This window comes from Impatiens glandulifera, chromosome 5 (genome assembly GCF_907164915.1).
Source record: "Impatiens glandulifera chromosome 5, dImpGla2.1, whole genome shotgun sequence".
Classification (NCBI taxonomy): Eukaryota; Viridiplantae; Streptophyta; class Magnoliopsida; order Ericales; family Balsaminaceae; genus Impatiens; species Impatiens glandulifera.
In genome coordinates this window covers 46,703,289-46,722,524 of record NC_061866.1, presented here as the reverse complement: position 1 = coordinate 46,722,524, position 19,236 = coordinate 46,703,289, and the positions used below count along the sequence as shown (strand labels likewise).

The 19,236-nt window shown below is 32.5% G+C and overlaps 7 protein-coding genes across 7 annotated transcripts; 6 read left to right on the top strand and 1 right to left on the bottom strand.

Annotated features, from left to right (window-relative positions):
* Positions 1-273: 273 nt before the first annotated feature.
* Positions 274-1,064, top strand: LOC124937415 (sigma intracellular receptor 2-like). The gene is made up of 2 exons (XM_047477678.1): positions 274-624; positions 706-1,064. Exons 1-2 carry the CDS (start codon positions 301-303, stop codon positions 880-882), a joined length of 501 nt encoding a protein of 166 aa, XP_047333634.1. The 5' UTR covers positions 274-300; the 3' UTR covers positions 883-1,064.
* An 828-nt stretch (positions 1,065-1,892) lies between these two features.
* Positions 1,893-3,704, top strand: LOC124938261 (APO protein 4, mitochondrial). Its single transcript, XM_047478678.1, has 2 exons — positions 1,893-2,392; positions 2,815-3,704. Exons 1-2 carry the CDS (start codon positions 2,136-2,138, stop codon positions 3,527-3,529), a joined length of 972 nt encoding a protein of 323 aa, XP_047334634.1. The 5' UTR covers positions 1,893-2,135; the 3' UTR covers positions 3,530-3,704.
* Positions 3,705-3,963: 259 nt separating this feature from the next.
* LOC124938262 lies at positions 3,964-4,695 on the top strand. Its single transcript, XM_047478679.1, has 2 exons — positions 3,964-4,254; positions 4,401-4,695. The coding sequence occupies exons 1-2, from the start codon at positions 3,967-3,969 to the stop codon at positions 4,581-4,583; spliced, it is 471 nt and encodes a 156-aa protein (XP_047334635.1). The 5' UTR covers positions 3,964-3,966; the 3' UTR covers positions 4,584-4,695.
* Positions 4,696-5,596: 901 nt separating this feature from the next.
* Positions 5,597-6,201, top strand: LOC124939522. The gene is made up of 2 exons (XM_047479989.1): positions 5,597-5,920; positions 6,019-6,201. The coding sequence occupies exons 1-2, from the start codon at positions 5,597-5,599 to the stop codon at positions 6,199-6,201; spliced, it is 507 nt and encodes a 168-aa protein (XP_047335945.1).
* A 2,670-nt stretch (positions 6,202-8,871) lies between these two features.
* Positions 8,872-9,687, top strand: LOC124940663 (sigma intracellular receptor 2-like). The gene is made up of 2 exons (XM_047481194.1): positions 8,872-9,238; positions 9,332-9,687. Exons 1-2 carry the CDS (start codon positions 8,915-8,917, stop codon positions 9,494-9,496), a joined length of 489 nt encoding a protein of 162 aa, XP_047337150.1. The 5' UTR covers positions 8,872-8,914; the 3' UTR covers positions 9,497-9,687.
* An 876-nt stretch (positions 9,688-10,563) lies between these two features.
* On the top strand, positions 10,564-11,133 carry LOC124939521 (sigma intracellular receptor 2-like). The gene is made up of 2 exons (XM_047479988.1): positions 10,564-10,887; positions 10,978-11,133. The coding sequence occupies exons 1-2, from the start codon at positions 10,564-10,566 to the stop codon at positions 11,131-11,133; spliced, it is 480 nt and encodes a 159-aa protein (XP_047335944.1).
* A 4,744-nt stretch (positions 11,134-15,877) lies between these two features.
* Positions 15,878-18,322, bottom strand: LOC124939520 (G-type lectin S-receptor-like serine/threonine-protein kinase At2g19130). The gene has a single exon (XM_047479987.1). It carries the CDS (start codon positions 18,320-18,322, stop codon positions 15,878-15,880), a length of 2,445 nt encoding a protein of 814 aa, XP_047335943.1.
* Positions 18,323-19,236: the final 914 nt, after the last annotated feature.

Sequence of the window (19,236 nt, the reverse complement as noted above, 5' to 3'; positions counted from 1 at the left end):
GCCAGCATCATGTTATTACAATATATTAAAAAAATACACACAACTTATTTATTTATGTTAGTTGCTGTAATGTTTTATTATCCAATAAAATATTAGGTTAAAGTAAAAGGATCTTGCTGTCTTGAAATTGGGCATTGGCATATTTGCATGTGTTCTTTGAGATCGTGCTACTCACATATTTGTAAATTCACCATTATTATTTTCCATTTGTTTAAGTCTTGAACAGATCATCATCACTCCCATAAATAATTCATCAATGGCTTCCCCAGTAGATCGAAGATCAGTCAAACAGAGCACATAATGGGTTGTGGGAAGAAGCTTGTAGATGCAGTGTCGTTCGCCTTCTGCTTGACCTTGGCCGTGGTTGTGCCCTTAATTGCTTCCCAGTCTGCATTGCCGGAGGAATTGTTTCCGAAAGTTCTGGTGGATCTGAAGTATCTTTACGGTAATGAAGTTGGGGATTATCTTGTTTTAGAGAAGCCCGCATTCTTTGTTGGGCTAATCTGGAATGAGATTCTTCTTGTCTGGCCACTTTGTGTCCTAAACCTCTTTGCTATTGTTGGCGGAAAGTCCTGGTTTCGAACAACTTGTTTGATCCTAGGTGTGACTGTCTTCACTTCAATGGTAATACACTGATTAATATATCTGTTTTCATGTCAATTTAAGACAGATCAATTTAAAATCTTAATTTGTATCTTCTTGCAGCTACCTATAATGGCAGATATGCATATATCAGGAAAGGGTAAAGAGAAGATGCAGATGGTTTACTACCCTTTCATGGGTTTTTCCGTTTTAGCCATTCTGCGGGGGCTGCTGGCTTGCCCCGGCAGCGCATGTGGTCCTGCGGTTAGAATCCCTGCTGCTAAAAAGAAGAGGACTTAAAGTGGAGGAAGATTTCAAGTTCAACCAAGGTCACCTAATTAAATATTACTCGCAAATTGCAAATGCAATTTATGATTTTAGATGTTATATTTGTCTTATTCTTAATCGATCCATGAACCAATAATTGAAGTTCTTAGTAAAAAGATATGTAATAATCAATAATTGATGAAATTATCGTTTTTTAATTCCACACATTGACTAATATATATATAAATCGTTATTACAAAGAGGGTGTTTTTACCGTGATTACAAGAAATAACCACGGTAATAAAAATCTGCTCAATCTGGTGTATTTAAAAAGGAAAAAAAAGCTAAAACATAAAACATAAAAAAAATTAAGACTATTATTGTCGTTAAATAAATACGGTTTTTATTTGCAATCTAATAATGGTGGATCCTCAATGCAATTTAGATACCATTACGACAAAAACAATTAAAAAAAGTGAACCAGAGCGTCACTGAAATGCCTTAAACATAACGGTCACTGAAATGCCTTAAACATAACGGAAAATGTTCAAGAATATCGATGAGTTCACTCACTTCCACCACCTGAGTAGATTACATTATTTTTCTTCTAACATATGAGAAAAGTCATATTCATTTTTTTTAGGAATGATTTAATTTTTCTTTGAAGATAAAAAAAATAAAGAAGGTTTCACAGTCCATATTTGTGAACACTTGACCTTGGCCCATTTCACTTATTCAAACAATTGATTTCTTTTTAATTTTTTTTTCCTTTCTTAAATTTAAAATATTTTTCTAAAATTTTGTTTAAATAGTAATGAAATTGAAATTCATTATTTTATATATTAAAACTTAAAAGTATGCACTTTTAACTTTGTTTTAGAAATTCCAAGAGTTATTATATTTTAAAAAAAAAAAATTTACCATAAAACCATTATAAAAAATATATTAAAAAGTTATATTATTATAATTTTTTTTTTATAAATAATAAATTATTGATATTAAATATTTCTCTTTTCATTAGTCAATATTCAATTTTCTGTCTACTAAAAAAAAATCTCACCTTTATGAGAAATCTAGAAGAAAGCCCTAGAAACTGATCTGATCTAACGCCAAGATCGCCGATTGCCCGGACCGGCTAGACCACCACAGACCCCGACCCATCTAAGGTTTAGTTAGTTTGATTCAGCGACCACAAACCCCTGATCGAAAGGGAGTGGCGGCTAATTGAGGAGATGAATGGTTTCAAGTGAAGTTCTTAGCTGGGAAGTAAACTTTATCTAGCGACTATGATTCTTAAGAACAAGGGTTATTGGAATGCCGCAGTTACTGAAGGGTTTGTCAGACTATCTCGATTATACAGTTCGAATTCGAAGATCGATTTCAAGAAATTGAAGCCAATGATTTTAAAGAGAATCAATGATAGATCCAAGGATTATCCAGTCAAAGCCATGATTCCATTAGCACGTGAAGTTCTTGAAGCCAGGGCTCTTCTCATTCAAGGCGTTTCCATCCTTATGCAAGTCATCCCTGTTTGGGCCTGCAAGTACTTTTTTCCTCACTCTCCCACGCCCCTTTTTGATTTTTAGGGCTTGTTCCAATTGGGTTATTTTAATTTTATGAAACCCTTTTTGGAACAAGCCCTTATCAATATTTTTCATGATTGTCTTCATTGTGAAATCTAACCATATAGATTATTAAACCATAGACTTAGTGAGATGATGTATATTATCAAGAAGTTTCATGACTTATATATTGCTGGTTGATTATTTGCATAAAACAGTTCACTGTGATTATAGGTTGTGACCAAAGACAGTGTTGGATTCAAAGATGCAGTTTTTTTTGTAGAATAATATAATTTGAAACTTGTAAATGGTTTGCATTTCACTTTTGCATCAGTAATGAGTCATATATTGAATCAAAGCTTGTCTGTTGCATCAAAAGGCTTATGATCCTTGACATTTGTAGGTTCTGTCCGGAAGTGCATGTCGGTCCACAAGGACATTCGATTAAGACTTGCTGGGGATGTAGGCACCGAGCCAAAAACCAAGTCCACGAATGGATTCCAAGCAAACTCAACGATATAATTGTCCCTGTCGAAACATATCACCTTCAAAACATGTCCCAAGACATAATCAGACATGATCAAAGATTTGACTTTGATCGTATTCCTGCAATTGCCGAGTTATGTTGGCAGGCAGGTGTTAGTCTAGACGATGAAACTCTAAAGGGTAAAGATGTTGAAATTATTGACACTTCTGCGGACTCTCTATCGAAATCCAAAGTTTGGGAGATAGCGAATGGAACGTTGAATGCTTGGGAGGTTCTTCGAACTGGAGTACAAAAGTTGTTGATGGTTTATCCTGCGAGAGTTTGTAGCCACTGTTCCGAGGTGCACGTGGGGCCTTCGGGGCATAAAGCTCGGATGTGTGGAGTGTTTGCGTACGAGAGTTGGCGTGGGCCCCACTTTTGGAAGAGGGCAGTGGTTGACGATTTGGTGCCTCCTAAGATTTCGTGGAGCAGACGCGATCACGATCCTCCTGTTCTCTTGGATGAAAGAAGGGATTTTTATGGGCATGCTCCTGTGGTGGTGGATATTTGCTCGAAAGCTGGTATTCATTTGCCTAAAAAGTACTTTTGTATGATGAAAGTTCGAGGCGTGTCTGTACCATTTCAATCGTAGTCACAGGTGTTCTTAGTTTTTTCTTCTTTTTTTAATGTTATTTACACACCAATTGAATTATTTTCAGAAGAAACAACGATTGATTTTTTACTTCAAAAGTCATCTTGTGTCTTTTGTTTCATAATGATCCCCATTATATGATGATATGAGTATGATTCTTGTGTCTTTTGCTTCATTCTGTTGTTTTTGGTGGGTTTTAGTTCCCAATTTATTTGTAGGCATTCAAACTAATGTGGCAAACTAAGTGCAAATCTAGTTCCAGGTTTTACCAATTCAAAAGGTTTATTAAAATATAGTTGCTGTCTTGAAATTGGGCATTGACAAGTTTGCATGTGTAAACACAGATAGTTCTGCTCAGATAATTCTAAATCCACCATTATTATATTCCGTTTGTTGAATTCTCATCAATAACTTCCATACTCGTCAATGACCACATAATGGGTTGTGGGAAGAAGCTTGTAGATTCAGTGTTGTTCGTCTTCTGCTTGATCTTGGCCGTGGTTATGCCCCTAATTTCTTTCCAATCCGCCTTGCCGGAGCAATTGTTTCCGAAAGTTCCCAACTACCTTGTTTTAGAGAAGACCCCAATCTTCATTGGGCTAATCCTGAAAGAGATTCCTGTAGTCTGGTCACTTTGTATCTTAAACCTCTTTGCTATTGTTTGCAGCAAATCCTGGTTTCGAACAGCCTGTTTGAGCCTAGGTGTCACCATCTTCGTTTTAATGGTAATACACTAATTAATACGTTATGTTTTCACTTTTCATCACCATAATGAGATCTGGGCTGGCACATCTTCTTTGGATCCAAGTTATTTTGTTACTCTAGTTTGATCAATCCAACATTAAAAAGATTATTTCTTTCTTCATTGCAGATATCTATAATGTCAGATATGACAATAACAGGAAAAGACAAAGAGAAGATACAGATGCAGATTGTTTACTACCCTTTTATGGGTTTTTCAGTTTTAGCCATTCTGCGGGGGCTGCTGGATTTCCCCGGCGGCCCTTTTGGACCAGCAGTTGGAACCCCTGCTGCTGAAAAGAAGAGGACTTGAAGGAGAAGAAGATTTCAACCAATAATTACTTGCAATTTCTGATTTTAGATGTTATCTTGAACCAATAATTGAAATTCTTAGCAAAAAAGATGTATAATATAATCAATAATTGAAGAAATTATCTTTTTTGAATCATCTTATTTTGTTTGGCTGGTCAGGATTAAGTAATAAAAGATGTCTGATCATTTAGTCTTATTTTGTTTTGCATTGACCATGAACACATTTAACAAAATTGCAAGAAATTTAAAAAAAAATCTAAAGAAAAGTTGTATGAATTTTTATTTTTTGAATTAAGAAGAACACCACTCGAAAGTCATGACTCTCGTTTCATTTCAATACGTTTTCAGTTGAAATCGAATCCGTGACATTTTAGTTTTTTAAGACCGACTTTTATCACTGGATTTGATCATGTTTAACAAAATTGCAAGAAATTAAAAAATAATCTAAAAGAAAAATTGTATGAATTTTTATTTTTTAAATTAAGGAGAACATCCACTAACTCACGTTTCAACTCAAAACGCTTCAAGTTATAATCGAACCCGTGAAAGTCGTGACATTTTGTTTTTTTAGACCGACTCTTATCGGTGGACTATTTTGTTGGACATAATTAAATATGAAAATATAATGAACATAAATACTTCTATACAATTAAACAACATTAAACAAGCTATTAGTGAGATCAAACTTAAAATTTGAATTTGTTATTCTTGATCCATCATTAATTAATAGTGAATTCAGAAATTTCAATATTTTATCAATTAAACTAATTAGTCAAACAACGATCTCCAACCCACCAAGGGTAAAAAAAACAAAAACAAAAAAACGAATCTGCTGTCTTGAAATTGGACATTGTCACGTTTGCATGTGTTCTTTGGAGATCGTGCTACTCACATAATTCTAAATCCACCATTATTATTTTCCATTTCTTTAATTCTTGAACAGATCATCATCACTCCCATAAATAACCCATCAATGGCTTCCCCATTAGATCGAACAATCAAACAGAGCACATAATGGGTTGTGGAAAGAAACTTGTAGATTCAGTTCTGTTCATCTTCTTCTTAACCTTAACCGTGGTTGTGCCCCTCTTCGATTCTCAATCCGCATTGCCAGAGAAACTATATCCAAAACTTCTGGTCGATCTGAAACATACTTACGCTAATCAAGTTGGGGATTATCTTGTTTTAGACAAACCCGCTTTCTTCATCGGACTAACCTGGATCGAGATTTTTGTTGTCTGGCCACTTTCCATCATCAATCTCTTCGCAATTGCTGGTGGCAAGTCCTGGTTTTCAACAACCTGTTTGATCCAAGGGGTTACTGTCTTCACTTCAATGGTAATACACTAATACATTATACATACTATGTTTGTTACTTTTCAAAATCAGTCATAGAGATTGTTTAAATGTTAAATATTGTTTCTTTTTCATTATAGGGAGCAATAATGGCGGATATGCACTATTCAGGAAAGGTAAATGAGAAGTTGCAGATGGTTTACTATCCTTTTACTGGGTTTGCCGTTTTAGCCATTCTCCGGGGACTGTTGGCTTGCTCCGGCGACGCTGCGTCTGGCGCCGGCGGTAGAAGGAATCTTCCTGCTAAAAAGAAGAGGGCTTGAAGTAGAATTGACTGAAGAAGGCAAACCAATTTGACCTAAGCTAGTTCATTATTACTTGCAATTTCGGGATTTAGATGTTTCTTTTTCACTTTTGTAAAACTTTAATGCATCATCATTTATACAAAATTATTGCATAATAATAAACATATCTATAAAATACAAATTGTGGGAAAATAATCAACCAAATAAAGTGGTCTGCACTGTAAGAGTATCTTTACAATAAAATGATCTTATATGAGAGAAAATATATTAAATAAATTATATTTTAATAGATAAAAAGATTGTGAATTTATGAACTGAAATAAAAAAATATTGAACTTTAAATATAAAATAAACAATATCAAACAATCTCAAGTTTGAAAGGAGGTTAACTTACCTCCCACCAGCTAACAATAATTCCGGTTCCATAAATGATTCTACTACCATATATAATCAAGGCATACATGATGTAATAATTAAAAAAAAAAAAGAAAAAAAAAAGAAAAAGAAAAAGTAATAATTTGTAATAATTTTGAGATTTTTTTATAAAAATACTTAAATGGTATTATTATATAATAATAAAATAATAATTTAAAAAATAAATAATATTTTAATATTTTAATTAATGCGTAATATAATTATTTACTAGTATATGTATTTCATGAGCAAAAGTATAAATAAAATATTATTTATTTATAAATTAATTAAATTTAAATAATATTTAATTTTTAAAAATTAAATTAAATTCAAAATATAATATTAACATATATTTTAAAATTTATTAAATATCAAAAATAAAAAATAATATAAATTTAAAAAGCACTTATTTAGATTTCTTTTTAATAATCCCCAATTGAGCCTAATCACAAATCTTCTTAAGTCTCTTTATACATTTGGCAAACCACCGCTAATCTTAGACAATTATTTTATCAATACCAATATCAATACCAATTGATCACACACTTGTAAATCAACCACTACCCCCATTTGACCATCATTTTGTGATTCACACTTTTATATATGTTTATTTATCCCCTTAGTTAATAAACCATCCACCATCCGACCTCAATCTCGTGACCTCACACTTTCAAATGCTCGTCAAACAACTAATAAATTCGACATCATACTTTCACATGTCTCTTATCCCTTGTTTAAAAATTGTGTTACTATATATTATAATCAAGAATGTATTCTTTAACATCAATCTCTCAAAATAACATTATGTTAGAACTAGAAAAATTTCCGTGCGGATAAAGATAAAAATAAAATAAATAAAATAAATTATAATAATATTTATTCAATGTTTAAAATTATTAAAATAAAAAATATAACGCTCTCATTTCACATTTTATTCACTTCGATAAAACAACTTATTTTCTCACATGTTTCCTCACATATTTTTTTGGAATGAATCTCTCATTTCGTGACTTTACACTTTCACTTTGTCAATCAAATATTTGATTCATATTTTTTTAATAATTAGCATCGTGACCTCACACTTTGGTCAATTAAATATTTGATTCATATTTCTTTAACCACTTTCAAATGATACCGGTCTATTATCCCTCGACAAACCACATCTGAATCACATTTGGTTAAAGGTTATACTTGTTTTGTTAGGTTGCAAGTTCGAAACCTACAAATAACATTTTTAAATTTATTTTTAACCGTTTTAAGTTTATGGGCGGGTCAACCCACAATCCGACCCAAGTATCCATTTACTCTCACATAAATATCCAAATTAACCACAACTCTCGACCCGACAATCCAGACACTTTAAAAATTAAGCATCATTATATATATATATAGATTAGTTAGTTAAAATTTTGAACTTTTATTGTTAAAATGTCTCGCGTTCATCAAATTTGGTGTTGAATTTTAAATATAAAGTGTTGTTAGCCTAGTTGGTTATAAGGTTGTACTTGTTTTGTTAGGTTGCAAGTTCGAAACCTAAAAATAACATTTTTAAATTTATTTTTAACCGTTTTAAGTTTATGGGCGGGTTAACCCACAATCCGACCCAAGTATCCATTTACTCTCACATAAATATCCAAATTAACCACAGCTCTCGACCCGGCAATCCGGACACTTTAAAAATTAAGCATCATTATATATAGATAGATTTCAGATACAATGTAAACATATGTGTTGATAATTTCACCTTTTTCTTTTTCTTTTTCTATTAAAGGCTGTATCTTTATTTACTATAATGATCCTTAATAATTATGAAATTGAGCATGGTACATTTGTTTTTTTTTTCAATTAGAGTTGCCTTAATTGACTTTTTATTTGAAAATTTAGAGTTGCCTACTTTTTATTTGATTAAATTTATTTATTGCTGTACTTATTAGTTCTTTATTTATTTATATATGTTGACTATATGTGATATTTTAAAATAAATTTAATTTAAAATGAAAAAGAGATAAAGATAATGTGAGCCGTACACTCAACATCGTGTTACAAGTTAATCTATTTAAAAATACACTATTAGGATCTTGAAATTGGCCATATATATTTGTTTCTTGTTCGTGCTGCTAACTTTTATTATTTTTCATTTGTTTAAGTCTTGAACAGATCACTCCCATAAATAAGTTTATTTTTGTAAAGTGGTCCACGAGAAGAAGAATGTGTGGTTAAAACACAACCACAAAATATCCCATAAAGTTTGATATATATAATATAGTGACTATGAATGGCTTGACAATAGATCTAGGATAATTAGTGAAAATAGATAATGGGTTGTGGGAAGAAGGTTGTTGATGCATTGTTGTTCTTTTTCTTCCTGACTTTTGTCCTAACTACGCCCATCCTCGATGCCGATTACATTTTGCCAAAGGAATTGATACCAAAATTTGTGGTGGATGTGAAGAATTTTTACATTAATCTAGTTGGGGATTATCTTGTTGTAGAGAAACCACATTTCTTCGTAGGGTTAACATGGTTTGATATTCTAATTGTCTGGCCACTTTCCATTCTCAACATCTATGCTATTCTTGCCGGCAAATCTTGGTTTTCAACAACCTCTTTGATCCAAGGCGTCGGTGTCTTCACTTCAATAGTAAATGACTAGATCCCCATCTCCTTTTCTTACTTATTCTAGAATATAGATCAACCATATATAATATGTTAGATCTTTGTTGTTGCATTGTAGATACCTATATTGGCAGATATTTATCTATCAGGAAAAGGAAGTGTGAAGATGCAATTGGCGTACTACCCTTTCTTGGCTTTCTCCATTTTAGCCATTCTCAGGGGGCTGCTGCCTTGTTTCGGCGGCACGTCTGCAATAGCTACAGCTATAAAGAAGAGGGTTTGAAGCCTTGAACGCGACCAATATTATGTTTTTTGCAATTTCTGATTGTCTCATTCTTCATTTATTCAATTGCTAGCAAAATAAAATAAAATAGTTAAGGTGTGTTAAACCTCTTATATTATCTTATCGTAGAAGAAAATAGTATTATCATTTCTTTTGGAAAACAGGGGATTGACAAAACTAGGAAAGTCACTTTGTCACTAATATATTTGAACACTTGAAAATCTTATTATTGAAAAACAATTTATTATCTGTCTTTTTCCAAAATTCAATATAAATTTGATAATTTAATTTGTGTAATTATCACGATAAAAACAAACCAAATTAATGGGCTGAAATTGAAATTATAAAAGGTATTTTAATAGTTTAGGAGAAAAACTCCCCCACGTAACTAATTATAAAATTTTAAGAATCAACTCGAGATTTTAAATCTGTGTTTGTATTTTTATTGTTTTTGTCAGCTTAAACAAACCACCCTCGTCTACATCATCTTGAATTACATTGACATCACAATTATTATAGTCATTCCTTAATAATTATGAAATTAAACATGGTACATTGATTTTTTTTTTCTTATAATTAGAGTTGTCTCAATGGACTTTTTATTTGAAAAATTAGAGCTGTCTTAATGAACTTTTTATTTGATTAAATTTATGTTATTGCTCTGTTTTTTAGTTGTTTATTTATTTCTAGTAACATTAATTATGTTGAGTAAAAATTTAATTTATAAAAAAAAAGAGATGAAGATAATATGAGCCATATACACACACACTGACCATCATGTAACATGTTATTACTATATTAGTTAATCTATTTAAAAATACACGATCGATCTTATTAATTAATAGTTGTAATATTTAATCCTATTATTAAACTATACATACAAATCTGGTGTCTTCAAATTGGCCAGCAATATTGTGTCATGTTTGCATGTGTTATCGTGCTCCTCACATTCATTATTTATTAATGCATTTGTTTAAGTCTTGAACAGATCACTCCCATAAATAACTTGCAACCTCAAGATCAATGGCTTCACATCACATTAGAAGGATAATTAGTGAAAATAGATAATGGGTTGTGGGAAGAAAGTTGTTGATGCTGTTTTGTTCTTCTTCTTAGTGACATTGGCCGTGATTACGCCCATCTTCGATGCCGAATCCGTGTTGCCAAAGGAGGTGTTACCGAAATTTCTAGTTGATTTGAAGCTCACTTACGGTAGAGAATTTGGGGATTATCTTGTTTTAGAGAAGCCCGCTTTCTTCGTCGGGTTAACATGGTTTGATATTTTAGTTGTTTGGCCACTTTCCCTTCTCAACCTTTTTGCTATTCTTGCCTCCAAATCTTGGTTCTCGAAAACCTCATTGATCCAAGGCGTCGCCGTCTTCACTTCAATGGTATTGATTGATCATTTTTTCTTATTCGAATTATGGAGAACTAACATAACACCCTACCACCATAACTCTCGATTTCTTTGTCTGTTGCAGATACCTATATTGGCAGATATGCATCTATCGGGAAAGGCAAATCAGAATATGCAGATGGTTTACTACCCTTTCTTGGCTTTCTCCGTTTTAGCCATTCTAAGGGGACTGCTGCCTTGTACTCCAACTCCTCCTCCTGCTAAAAAGAAGAGGGTTTGAAGGCCACCAAGATTATATATGTTACTTGTAATTTCTGATTGTCTTATTCTTCATCCATGAATTAATTATTCAATTCCTAGCAAAATAAAATAAAATAGTTAAAGTGTGTTAAACTTCTTATTATCTTATCATACCCTCATCCTCAATTGATGTGTTTTTTTTTTTGAAATAAAAATCTTCCTATTATATTTTTTTAGCCATTCAATTAGTAAATTTATCAACGAAAGAGATTATAGTTATCAAATATAAACCCAAGTAACTTATTCTATCATTAAACAATATTACATTAACTAGAATAAATGGAAAATTAGAACTTGTTAGATGAAAAGTTATTTGGATTTAATACATGGCCATGTTCAGGCTAGTAACTTCATCACAAAATATCTCTTAAAATCACTAATTTTATAATAAAAAAATTAAAATAATAAGTTTGTCATCCAAATAACCTAAAGAAATCCCAAATAATCCTTTGTCCCATTAATCACCATCAACTAAATTCATTTTTTTTTATCTTTTAAAATATTAAATATAAAGAATATTTTAGTTATTTAATCCAAATAATCCATCAAACAAGATTTTTGTTTATTTTATTTAATTTAAAATGGGGTTATTTAAAAAACACCCTACATCAAACAAGTTCTAGATTTTTCTCGTGAATTAATGACATGACAAAAGGATTATCTCTAAACATGTTTTCTTGATGATGACATGACTGTGTTAGCTATAATTGAATTGGAGGATTTTTGAATAAGCTCTAGATTTAATATGCAAATGAATTTTACTTGTAACAAAGAGAGGAGAATATATAAAAGTGCAAAATTTCGAATATGAATAAATATTTCAAGAACCACAACAATTTGACAATCTTACATTATAGAGACTTAAGGATTCTACTATTTAACAAGTTTATTGATGGGAAAAAGAGAGGATTTGACAGAAAAAAAGTGCCAAAGTTTGTCCCACTTTGAATACAGCCTTGAAAAGTTTGATTCCAACATAGGCCACAGGAGGTTCAGAACTTTCAAGAATAGTAAGTAATCCAAATTTGGAAGGTAAAATTTCCTCCATTTCACATTTACCATTTCATATTACAGAGATACTAATAGTTTAAGAAGAGGAGCACATTGGAAAGAATTGATGCCAAAAAGATGTTCCCTTGCAAGCAAAATCAAAAGTTGTTTAGGTAATAGCATAGCATGAATTCATAATTTAAAATAATAACATCTCCCTTGACAAGATGTTCAATCAACTTTCTCTTCCCTCAATTACTCAACTTCAAGGCCTTGTTCTGATTGGAGTTATTTGAATAACGAGAAAAAAAATAATAATTATGATGATGATTTTGAGAAAATAGTGATTATTTTTGTTAAAATACTTCGAATGTATCTATACAATGTTTTTAACATTTTTATTAAAAAATATCCCCAAGTCCAAAATGGAAGATTTCATACCTAACATAAAGGCATCACTCAGGCCATTGTTTCTTGCTCATTTAGTTATGTGGGTTCCAAAATTAATGAATATATGATGCCAGAAAAATTAAACTGCCATGTCATATAGAATAGTCTCACCTATGACATATCAATAACATTCAAACAGGCCAATCATTTTAGCATTTTAGATTCAAATTAATTTTCACTGACCTAAATGAAGATATCACCTCTACTTTACGTGGATAATTAAAATAACTAGTATGACCATGAAAAAAATATTACGGTAAAATTTTTATAGGCGAGTCAACCCATAATCCGACCCAAGTATCCATTTAATCTCACATATATCCAAATTAACTACAGTTCTCGACCCGGCAATCCGGACACTTTAAAAATTAAGCATCATTATATATATAGATTAGTTAGTTAAAAAGTTGAATTTATATTGTTAAAATGTCACACGTTTATAATATTTTGGGTTGAATTTAAAATATAAAGTGTTATTAGCCTAGTTGGTTAAAAAATTGTACTTGTTTTGTTAGGGCATTTGTATCAGTTTCCCTATATTGTATCCCTAAAAATAATATAAAATAATAATATCCCTATTTTAGAGAATCAAAATATAAATTATTTTACATCAGCTTCCTTATCCTTATCCATATATTATTTAAATATTCATTAAAACAACCAACTTTTCAACCATCTCAACAATTTAATTACTTATTCATATATATTTAAATAATCATTATTAGCCATGAAAGAGAAAATATATTATTTTATTATTTAGGAATGCTACAGTAATCTCTAAATATAAGGATTCACTGTTCATCATTCCTAAAAAATTATAAGGATAGAGAATTTGATAAATCATTTTTTTTTACAACTTTTATATTATTTATCTTCATAATAGAGATATAACACATTTTAAGGATTCTGCTACAAATGCCCTTAGGTTGTAAGTTCGAACCATACATATAACATTTTTAATTTTATTTTTAATCGTTTTAAGTTTATGGGTGGGTCAACCCACAATCCGACTCAAGTATCCATTTACTCTCACATATATCCAAATTAACCACAGGTCTCGACCCGGTAATCCGGACATTTTAAAAATTAAGCATCATTATATATATATATATATAGATTAGTTAGTTAAAAAGTTGAACTTATATTGTTAAAATGTCACGCGTTTATCAAATTTTGAGTTGAATTTTAAATATAAAGTGTTATTAGCCTAGTTGGTTAAAAGATTGTACTTGTTTTGTTAGGTTACAAGTTTGAACCATACTTATAGCATTTTTAATTTTATTTTTAACCGTTTTTATGAGCATGTCAACTCACAATCCGACCCAAGTATCCATTTACTCTCACATATATCCAAATTAACCACAACTCTCGACCCGGCAATCCGGACATTTTAAAAATTAAGCATCATTATATATATATAGATATAAAAAAAACTTCAAACCACTATAGAAATATTTAACATAGAAAATAGGGCAGTAAAGAAAATCAAGGAATATAGTTAGAGTTAGTGGTCTATTTATTCAAACATAATCACTAGTAAAAAGGGGTCAAAACCGAGAGTAAAATCTCTCGGTAATGACCCATTATCTCTCGGTATAGACCTAATACTGAAAGTTTCGGAAACTCTCGCCATTGTTGATATTGCCACTTTCGATAAATATAATTGGATGTTTGCCGATAAATATCGTAAATTTTTCGGTTTAGATGTCAAAGAGAAAAATCGAGAGTTATTTGGAAAGCTTTCGATTTTTTTTAAAGGGAAAAACCGATAATTTTTTATATAACTCTCGGTTTTTCTTGAAGGAGAAAAACGGAGAAATTTCCGTATAAACTCTAATTACTTAATTACCTATAGATAGATTAATTAATTGATTTATTTCAAGACATGGAACTCAAGGACGAAGAAATGGTTTTGGGATGAGAATTGCCAGAAGAATCATAATCATAAGAAAACTAAGCTTTCGTCGTCTTCAACAATTACTTATTTCCAATCCCAACTGGGACATAAATTTCATCCCCATAAATTTCTTAGGATGTGAGATATATTTTTATTATTATTATTATTATTATTATTATTATTATTATTATTATTATTATTATTTGTATAATATTAATTCAAATTAAATGAAAATTGTTTAAATAGTAGAAGGTTTTTTTATAAGAGTAATAAAATTTGAGATTTGACACAAATCTTTCTTATTCAACTATGTTGCTAATTCTTCACCTCTGGTTTGTTTCAGTTGAATTTTCATCATCATTTATATACATAATCTCATTTTTCTAGTTGTTAGTTTTCTTACAATATATTCCATTTACAACTTTATAAGAACAATACATATTTTGCACTATAAAATAGTAGCCATTAGCACTATTACAAATTTTTAACTTAATCTTTCATTTTTGTTGTTACAATATTTTTTTTTTAATATTTTTTTCTTCTTAAATGTAAGATTAACTAGCACATCCCACAATAGTAATTCTCCGTTTTAATTTAAGACATTCTAAATGAAAATTCGATTTATTTTTGTTTTCTTTAAGTATCGAACTCTTACATCTGGATTATTTTTAAGATTTTTTTTATTGCCACAGTATTTGTAACAATAAAATCTATCATCTTAAATTTATCATTTCTATTATAATGCATTTAACTCAGTTAATATATATATATATAACATTTATTTATTTTTATTAAATAATTTTACATTTTGCAACTAATTTTGTAATTAAATTTATAATAATATTACAACTCAATCTATTTAATAAGTATAATATTTTTTTATCATAATATGTAATATTTTTGAATAAAATGTGTTGGTATAAAAAAAATGTTATTAGTTACCACTTTACTAACATAACTATATTTTTCAATACCTTAAAATAAAAAGTTAATTTATGTGGCATACATTATTATTTTTGTGTTAAGTGTTCTTTTTCTTCTATGGTATACGTACACAACTAGGGAGGAAACAAAGTGATCAAATCGACGATACTTAAATACTTGTCTGTTTCTGAATCTGATCATACAAATTACTATTTTTTCGATGTGATATGTTAGTTCATCTCATTTTATTCCCAAACTTGTGAGTAACTGAAACTCAGTATAAACCCGAAACTTAATTGCAACTAAATTTTACTTAAATTTTTTAACTTTGATGTATTTTACTAACGATGATGGAAACCAAAATAGAAGATATTGAAAATATTTTGCCATTTAAAACTAGCAAGAATTCAAAGTTTTAGAGAGAAATACTTGTAAATGTTTATTTTGTGGGTTTTCCTCCCGTTTAGGGTGTACAATTATGTAACAAACTCGCGGATAAAGAAATGCTTTGAGTCTGTGAGGTTTTATTTGAAGTGAACGAAGAAGATATTTTTTCGATGAAAACTAAGCTTCCATCGTCTTCAACCATGTTTTGGAGAACCCGTGGAACCGGAGACTGTTCCACGTCTATAACCCCTTCAAGGACCTGAACCACTTGACCCATTGTAGGCCTATGCACTTCCCAGTCTTGTATGCACCAGCAAGCCACCCTACATACTCTCATCACCTCCTCAGGTTCGGCACTTTCCCTATCCAGTCTAGCATCCAATAGACTCATAATATCTCCCCCTTCTACGGCCACATTGGCAGCCCAAATGGGGAAGTACTTCATTCTCCCATCTCCAGAGTTCCTTCGTCCTGATATCAACTCGAATAGCATCAGCCCGTAGCTATAAACATCCGCTTTTGCCGTTATAGCTACTCCCGATATCCATTCCGGAGCAAGATACCCTATTGTACCTCTCATACTCGTAAGCACCCGGCTGAAATCTCGACCCATGAGCTTCGCCAGGCCGAAATCTGCCACCTTGGGACAGAACCCGGCATCTAGAAGGATGTTTTCGGGTTTTATATCGCAGTGGACGATGCAGTCGCGACACTTCTCGTGTAGGTAAGCCAATCCCCGAGCTATACCAATGGCAATTTGGTACCTGGTTTTCCAGTTCAAAATAGATTTTGAATCGTTTTGACGGAAAAGAATGGAATCCAGGGAGCCGTTTTGCATGTACTCGTAAACGAGCAACTTCTTGATTCCTTGGGAGCAGAACCCAAGAAGACGGACAAGGTTAACATGTTGAACGTTGCCAATCGTGTTCACTTCCGTCCTAAATTGCTTCTCTCCTTGGCTGATACTATCGAGCCTCTTAACCGCGATCAACGTTGAATCAGGCAACCTCCCTTTGAAAACAGAACCAAACCCCCCACCTCCTAGTTTCTCCGAGAAGTTTTTGGTGGCCCGTCGCAAGTCCCGGTACATGAAAACAACCAAAAAACCTTCCACATTCGACCTCTTTTTCCTCCTCAATATAAGGAGGATAACGATGCCCAAAACAACTATAGCAGCAACCGAACCTATAACTACACCAATAGTCTTTTTGACGCTTCTCTTGCTACTAGCAAACTCTTCAAATTCTTCGGCAGCAAGTCTGATATAAATACTCTTGCCATAACCTTCATAACCTTCGTATTGATCGAGCTGTTGTAGATTGAACAACTCTGCATTCCAAACCAAACATCTGTCATGAATGTTGTAAGAATAAGCCGTGCAAGAGCAGTCATTCAGACAAATAGATGCACAATCCTTCATATCCTCTATTTGAATGGAAAGATACTTTGGATTCTCAGGCCATGTCATGTTGGTGAACAACATGAATCCGTCTTTATTGGCCTTTTCGCATTGCAATTCGGATTTCCTCACACAACCACCTAAAAAATCATTGAGACCCCAATCATGGTTTGACTTGGGATTGAAACCCTTCAAGCAATTGCAGAATGGCAGATCCATATAATTATGATTGCAGACACCATTTCCTCCACATAAAGCATAAACCTCACACTGTGTTGTTGGATGGTTCCAGAACCAATTCCATCCAACACCCTGCACCCAACTTACTACCCTGATTTGCCCCGCTACATCAATAAAGAATCGAGAAATACCTTTAGGATCATACATCTTAAATATGAAGTAACTCTCGTTCACATTGTTAACATAGCTGAAGTTGAAGAGGAAGTCAGCCCTCATCTCCGGCACCAAGCTGAAGATCTTCCCATCCCATGGGCCGCTAGTCCAGTACTGCTTGGATCTATTCCACCGACTAAGTAATTGACTGTTTTTTTCATCCAGTTCAAGGGAAAATAACCCATCAGAAGGATCCCCCGAGGTTTTCCAGGATGTGAGGATCTGGTGCGTTTTAGTGAGTTTGTCATACGAAAGTTTCGCACCAGGCAACCATGTGTGGACTGGATAATCAAAGCTCTGCCAAACTGTCGAATTTGACATGTCCTTTAGCACGAAATTACCATCATCACCTAGGATCGCCCGAACTGCAGGAGACGATGATGAAGATGAGACGTTGGTGGACCAAATAGGTGTTTGATGAGATTCGTTGAGAAGCAGCACCAAATTACCGTCTAAGAATATGAGTTGAGATGAATACCTATCGGAGATGGGTTTATCTCTGTTCGCTACCCAAACCACAGTTTGAGTACCAGGGAGATTGTTGTACCATATTCCTATGTAGTTTTTGCTGGAGACCTTACCTGGTCTGAAGAAGCCAAGTGCGAAGATCCCACCTGCCGACACAATGGTTTGATCTCCGGAAAGCGGTTGATTTGCAGAGATGGTGTTAGCAGCAGCAGCTCCATGGGAAAGCGGATGATTGTTGCTCCAAGAGAAGCCGATCATCATGAGAGATACAAAGAAAAAGACGCTATTTTTATTCTTCATGATGCTCATCATGTACATACATATACAACAATGACAGAGATCGGAGAAGAAGGAAGGTGTTTTAAATTTTAATCTGTTCTTCTGTTCTGTTATGCCATGAAATTGAAGAGTGTTGTTCTTGGCGGCTTTTCTGCTAAATGCAAGTCAACAAGACCTGTGAATAGACAGACCACATCATGCCTTTACTTTTCCGCGGGTCCCTTTCAATTAAACAAGTCTGACCAATACATCAACTTAAACATCACTCTTATATCAGGAAAATTTGACAAAATGAGCGTGAATAAATGAGCCGGTTAACAGTGTATCTAAAATTATGCGCGGGTTATCACTTGTATTTTTTGTTTGACGAAATTGTCCTTAACCGAAATGTAACCGTCGGTTTCGAGACACAATCGGATGTCATGTAAAAATTTCACAATCAGATTATCAGTTGTATCTCGCGAATGCATCTCGCGAATGCCGTTTGCGTCTCGCTAATGCATCTCGCGATTGTCCGTTGCGTCTCGCGAATGCTCGCAACCGGGGTGCATCTCGCGATTGTGGACTTTTCACATGGCATCCAGTTGCCGGCAGTTACGTCTCGCGATAGAGACAATTTCGTCAAAGAAATATGAAGTGGTCACCAGCGCATTTAAAATTATGCGCTGATAACTAGCTCATTATCTCTATTCTGAAGGTCATCTCGTCAAATTTCCACTTATATATTAAATTAATTAATTACTAAAATATTAAATAATTATTTTATATATGTATATATCAATACTATTAAAAAAAATTTACCAAAAAAATTATAATCTTCTCAACTAATCACCGATTATTATTATTTTTTTTTATTCAATTTATTATAAATTCTCGTTATCATATATCACTATCCT

Coding starts and splice junctions, on each gene's coding strand:
- LOC124937415 (XM_047477678.1), top strand. CDS start 301: ATGGGTTGTGGGAAGAAGCTTGTAGATGCAGTGTCGTTCGCCTTCTGC. Junction 625..705: donor TGACTGTCTTCACTTCAATG/GTAATACACTGA, acceptor ATCTTCTTGCAG/CTACCTATAATGGCAGATAT.
- LOC124938261 (XM_047478678.1), top strand. CDS start 2,136: ATGATTCTTAAGAACAAGGGTTATTGGAATGCCGCAGTTACTGAAGGG. Junction 2,393..2,814: donor ATCCCTGTTTGGGCCTGCAA/GTACTTTTTTCC, acceptor TGACATTTGTAG/GTTCTGTCCGGAAGTGCATG.
- LOC124938262 (XM_047478679.1), top strand. CDS start 3,967: ATGGGTTGTGGGAAGAAGCTTGTAGATTCAGTGTTGTTCGTCTTCTGC. Junction 4,255..4,400: donor TCACCATCTTCGTTTTAATG/GTAATACACTAA, acceptor TCTTCATTGCAG/ATATCTATAATGTCAGATAT.
- LOC124939522 (XM_047479989.1), top strand. CDS start 5,597: ATGGGTTGTGGAAAGAAACTTGTAGATTCAGTTCTGTTCATCTTCTTC. Junction 5,921..6,018: donor TTACTGTCTTCACTTCAATG/GTAATACACTAA, acceptor TTTTCATTATAG/GGAGCAATAATGGCGGATAT.
- LOC124940663 (XM_047481194.1), top strand. CDS start 8,915: ATGGGTTGTGGGAAGAAGGTTGTTGATGCATTGTTGTTCTTTTTCTTC. Junction 9,239..9,331: donor TCGGTGTCTTCACTTCAATA/GTAAATGACTAG, acceptor GTTGCATTGTAG/ATACCTATATTGGCAGATAT.
- LOC124939521 (XM_047479988.1), top strand. CDS start 10,564: ATGGGTTGTGGGAAGAAAGTTGTTGATGCTGTTTTGTTCTTCTTCTTA. Junction 10,888..10,977: donor TCGCCGTCTTCACTTCAATG/GTATTGATTGAT, acceptor TGTCTGTTGCAG/ATACCTATATTGGCAGATAT.
- LOC124939520 (XM_047479987.1), bottom strand. CDS start 18,322: ATGATGATCGGCTTCTCTTGGAGCAACAATCATCCGCTTTCCCATGGA.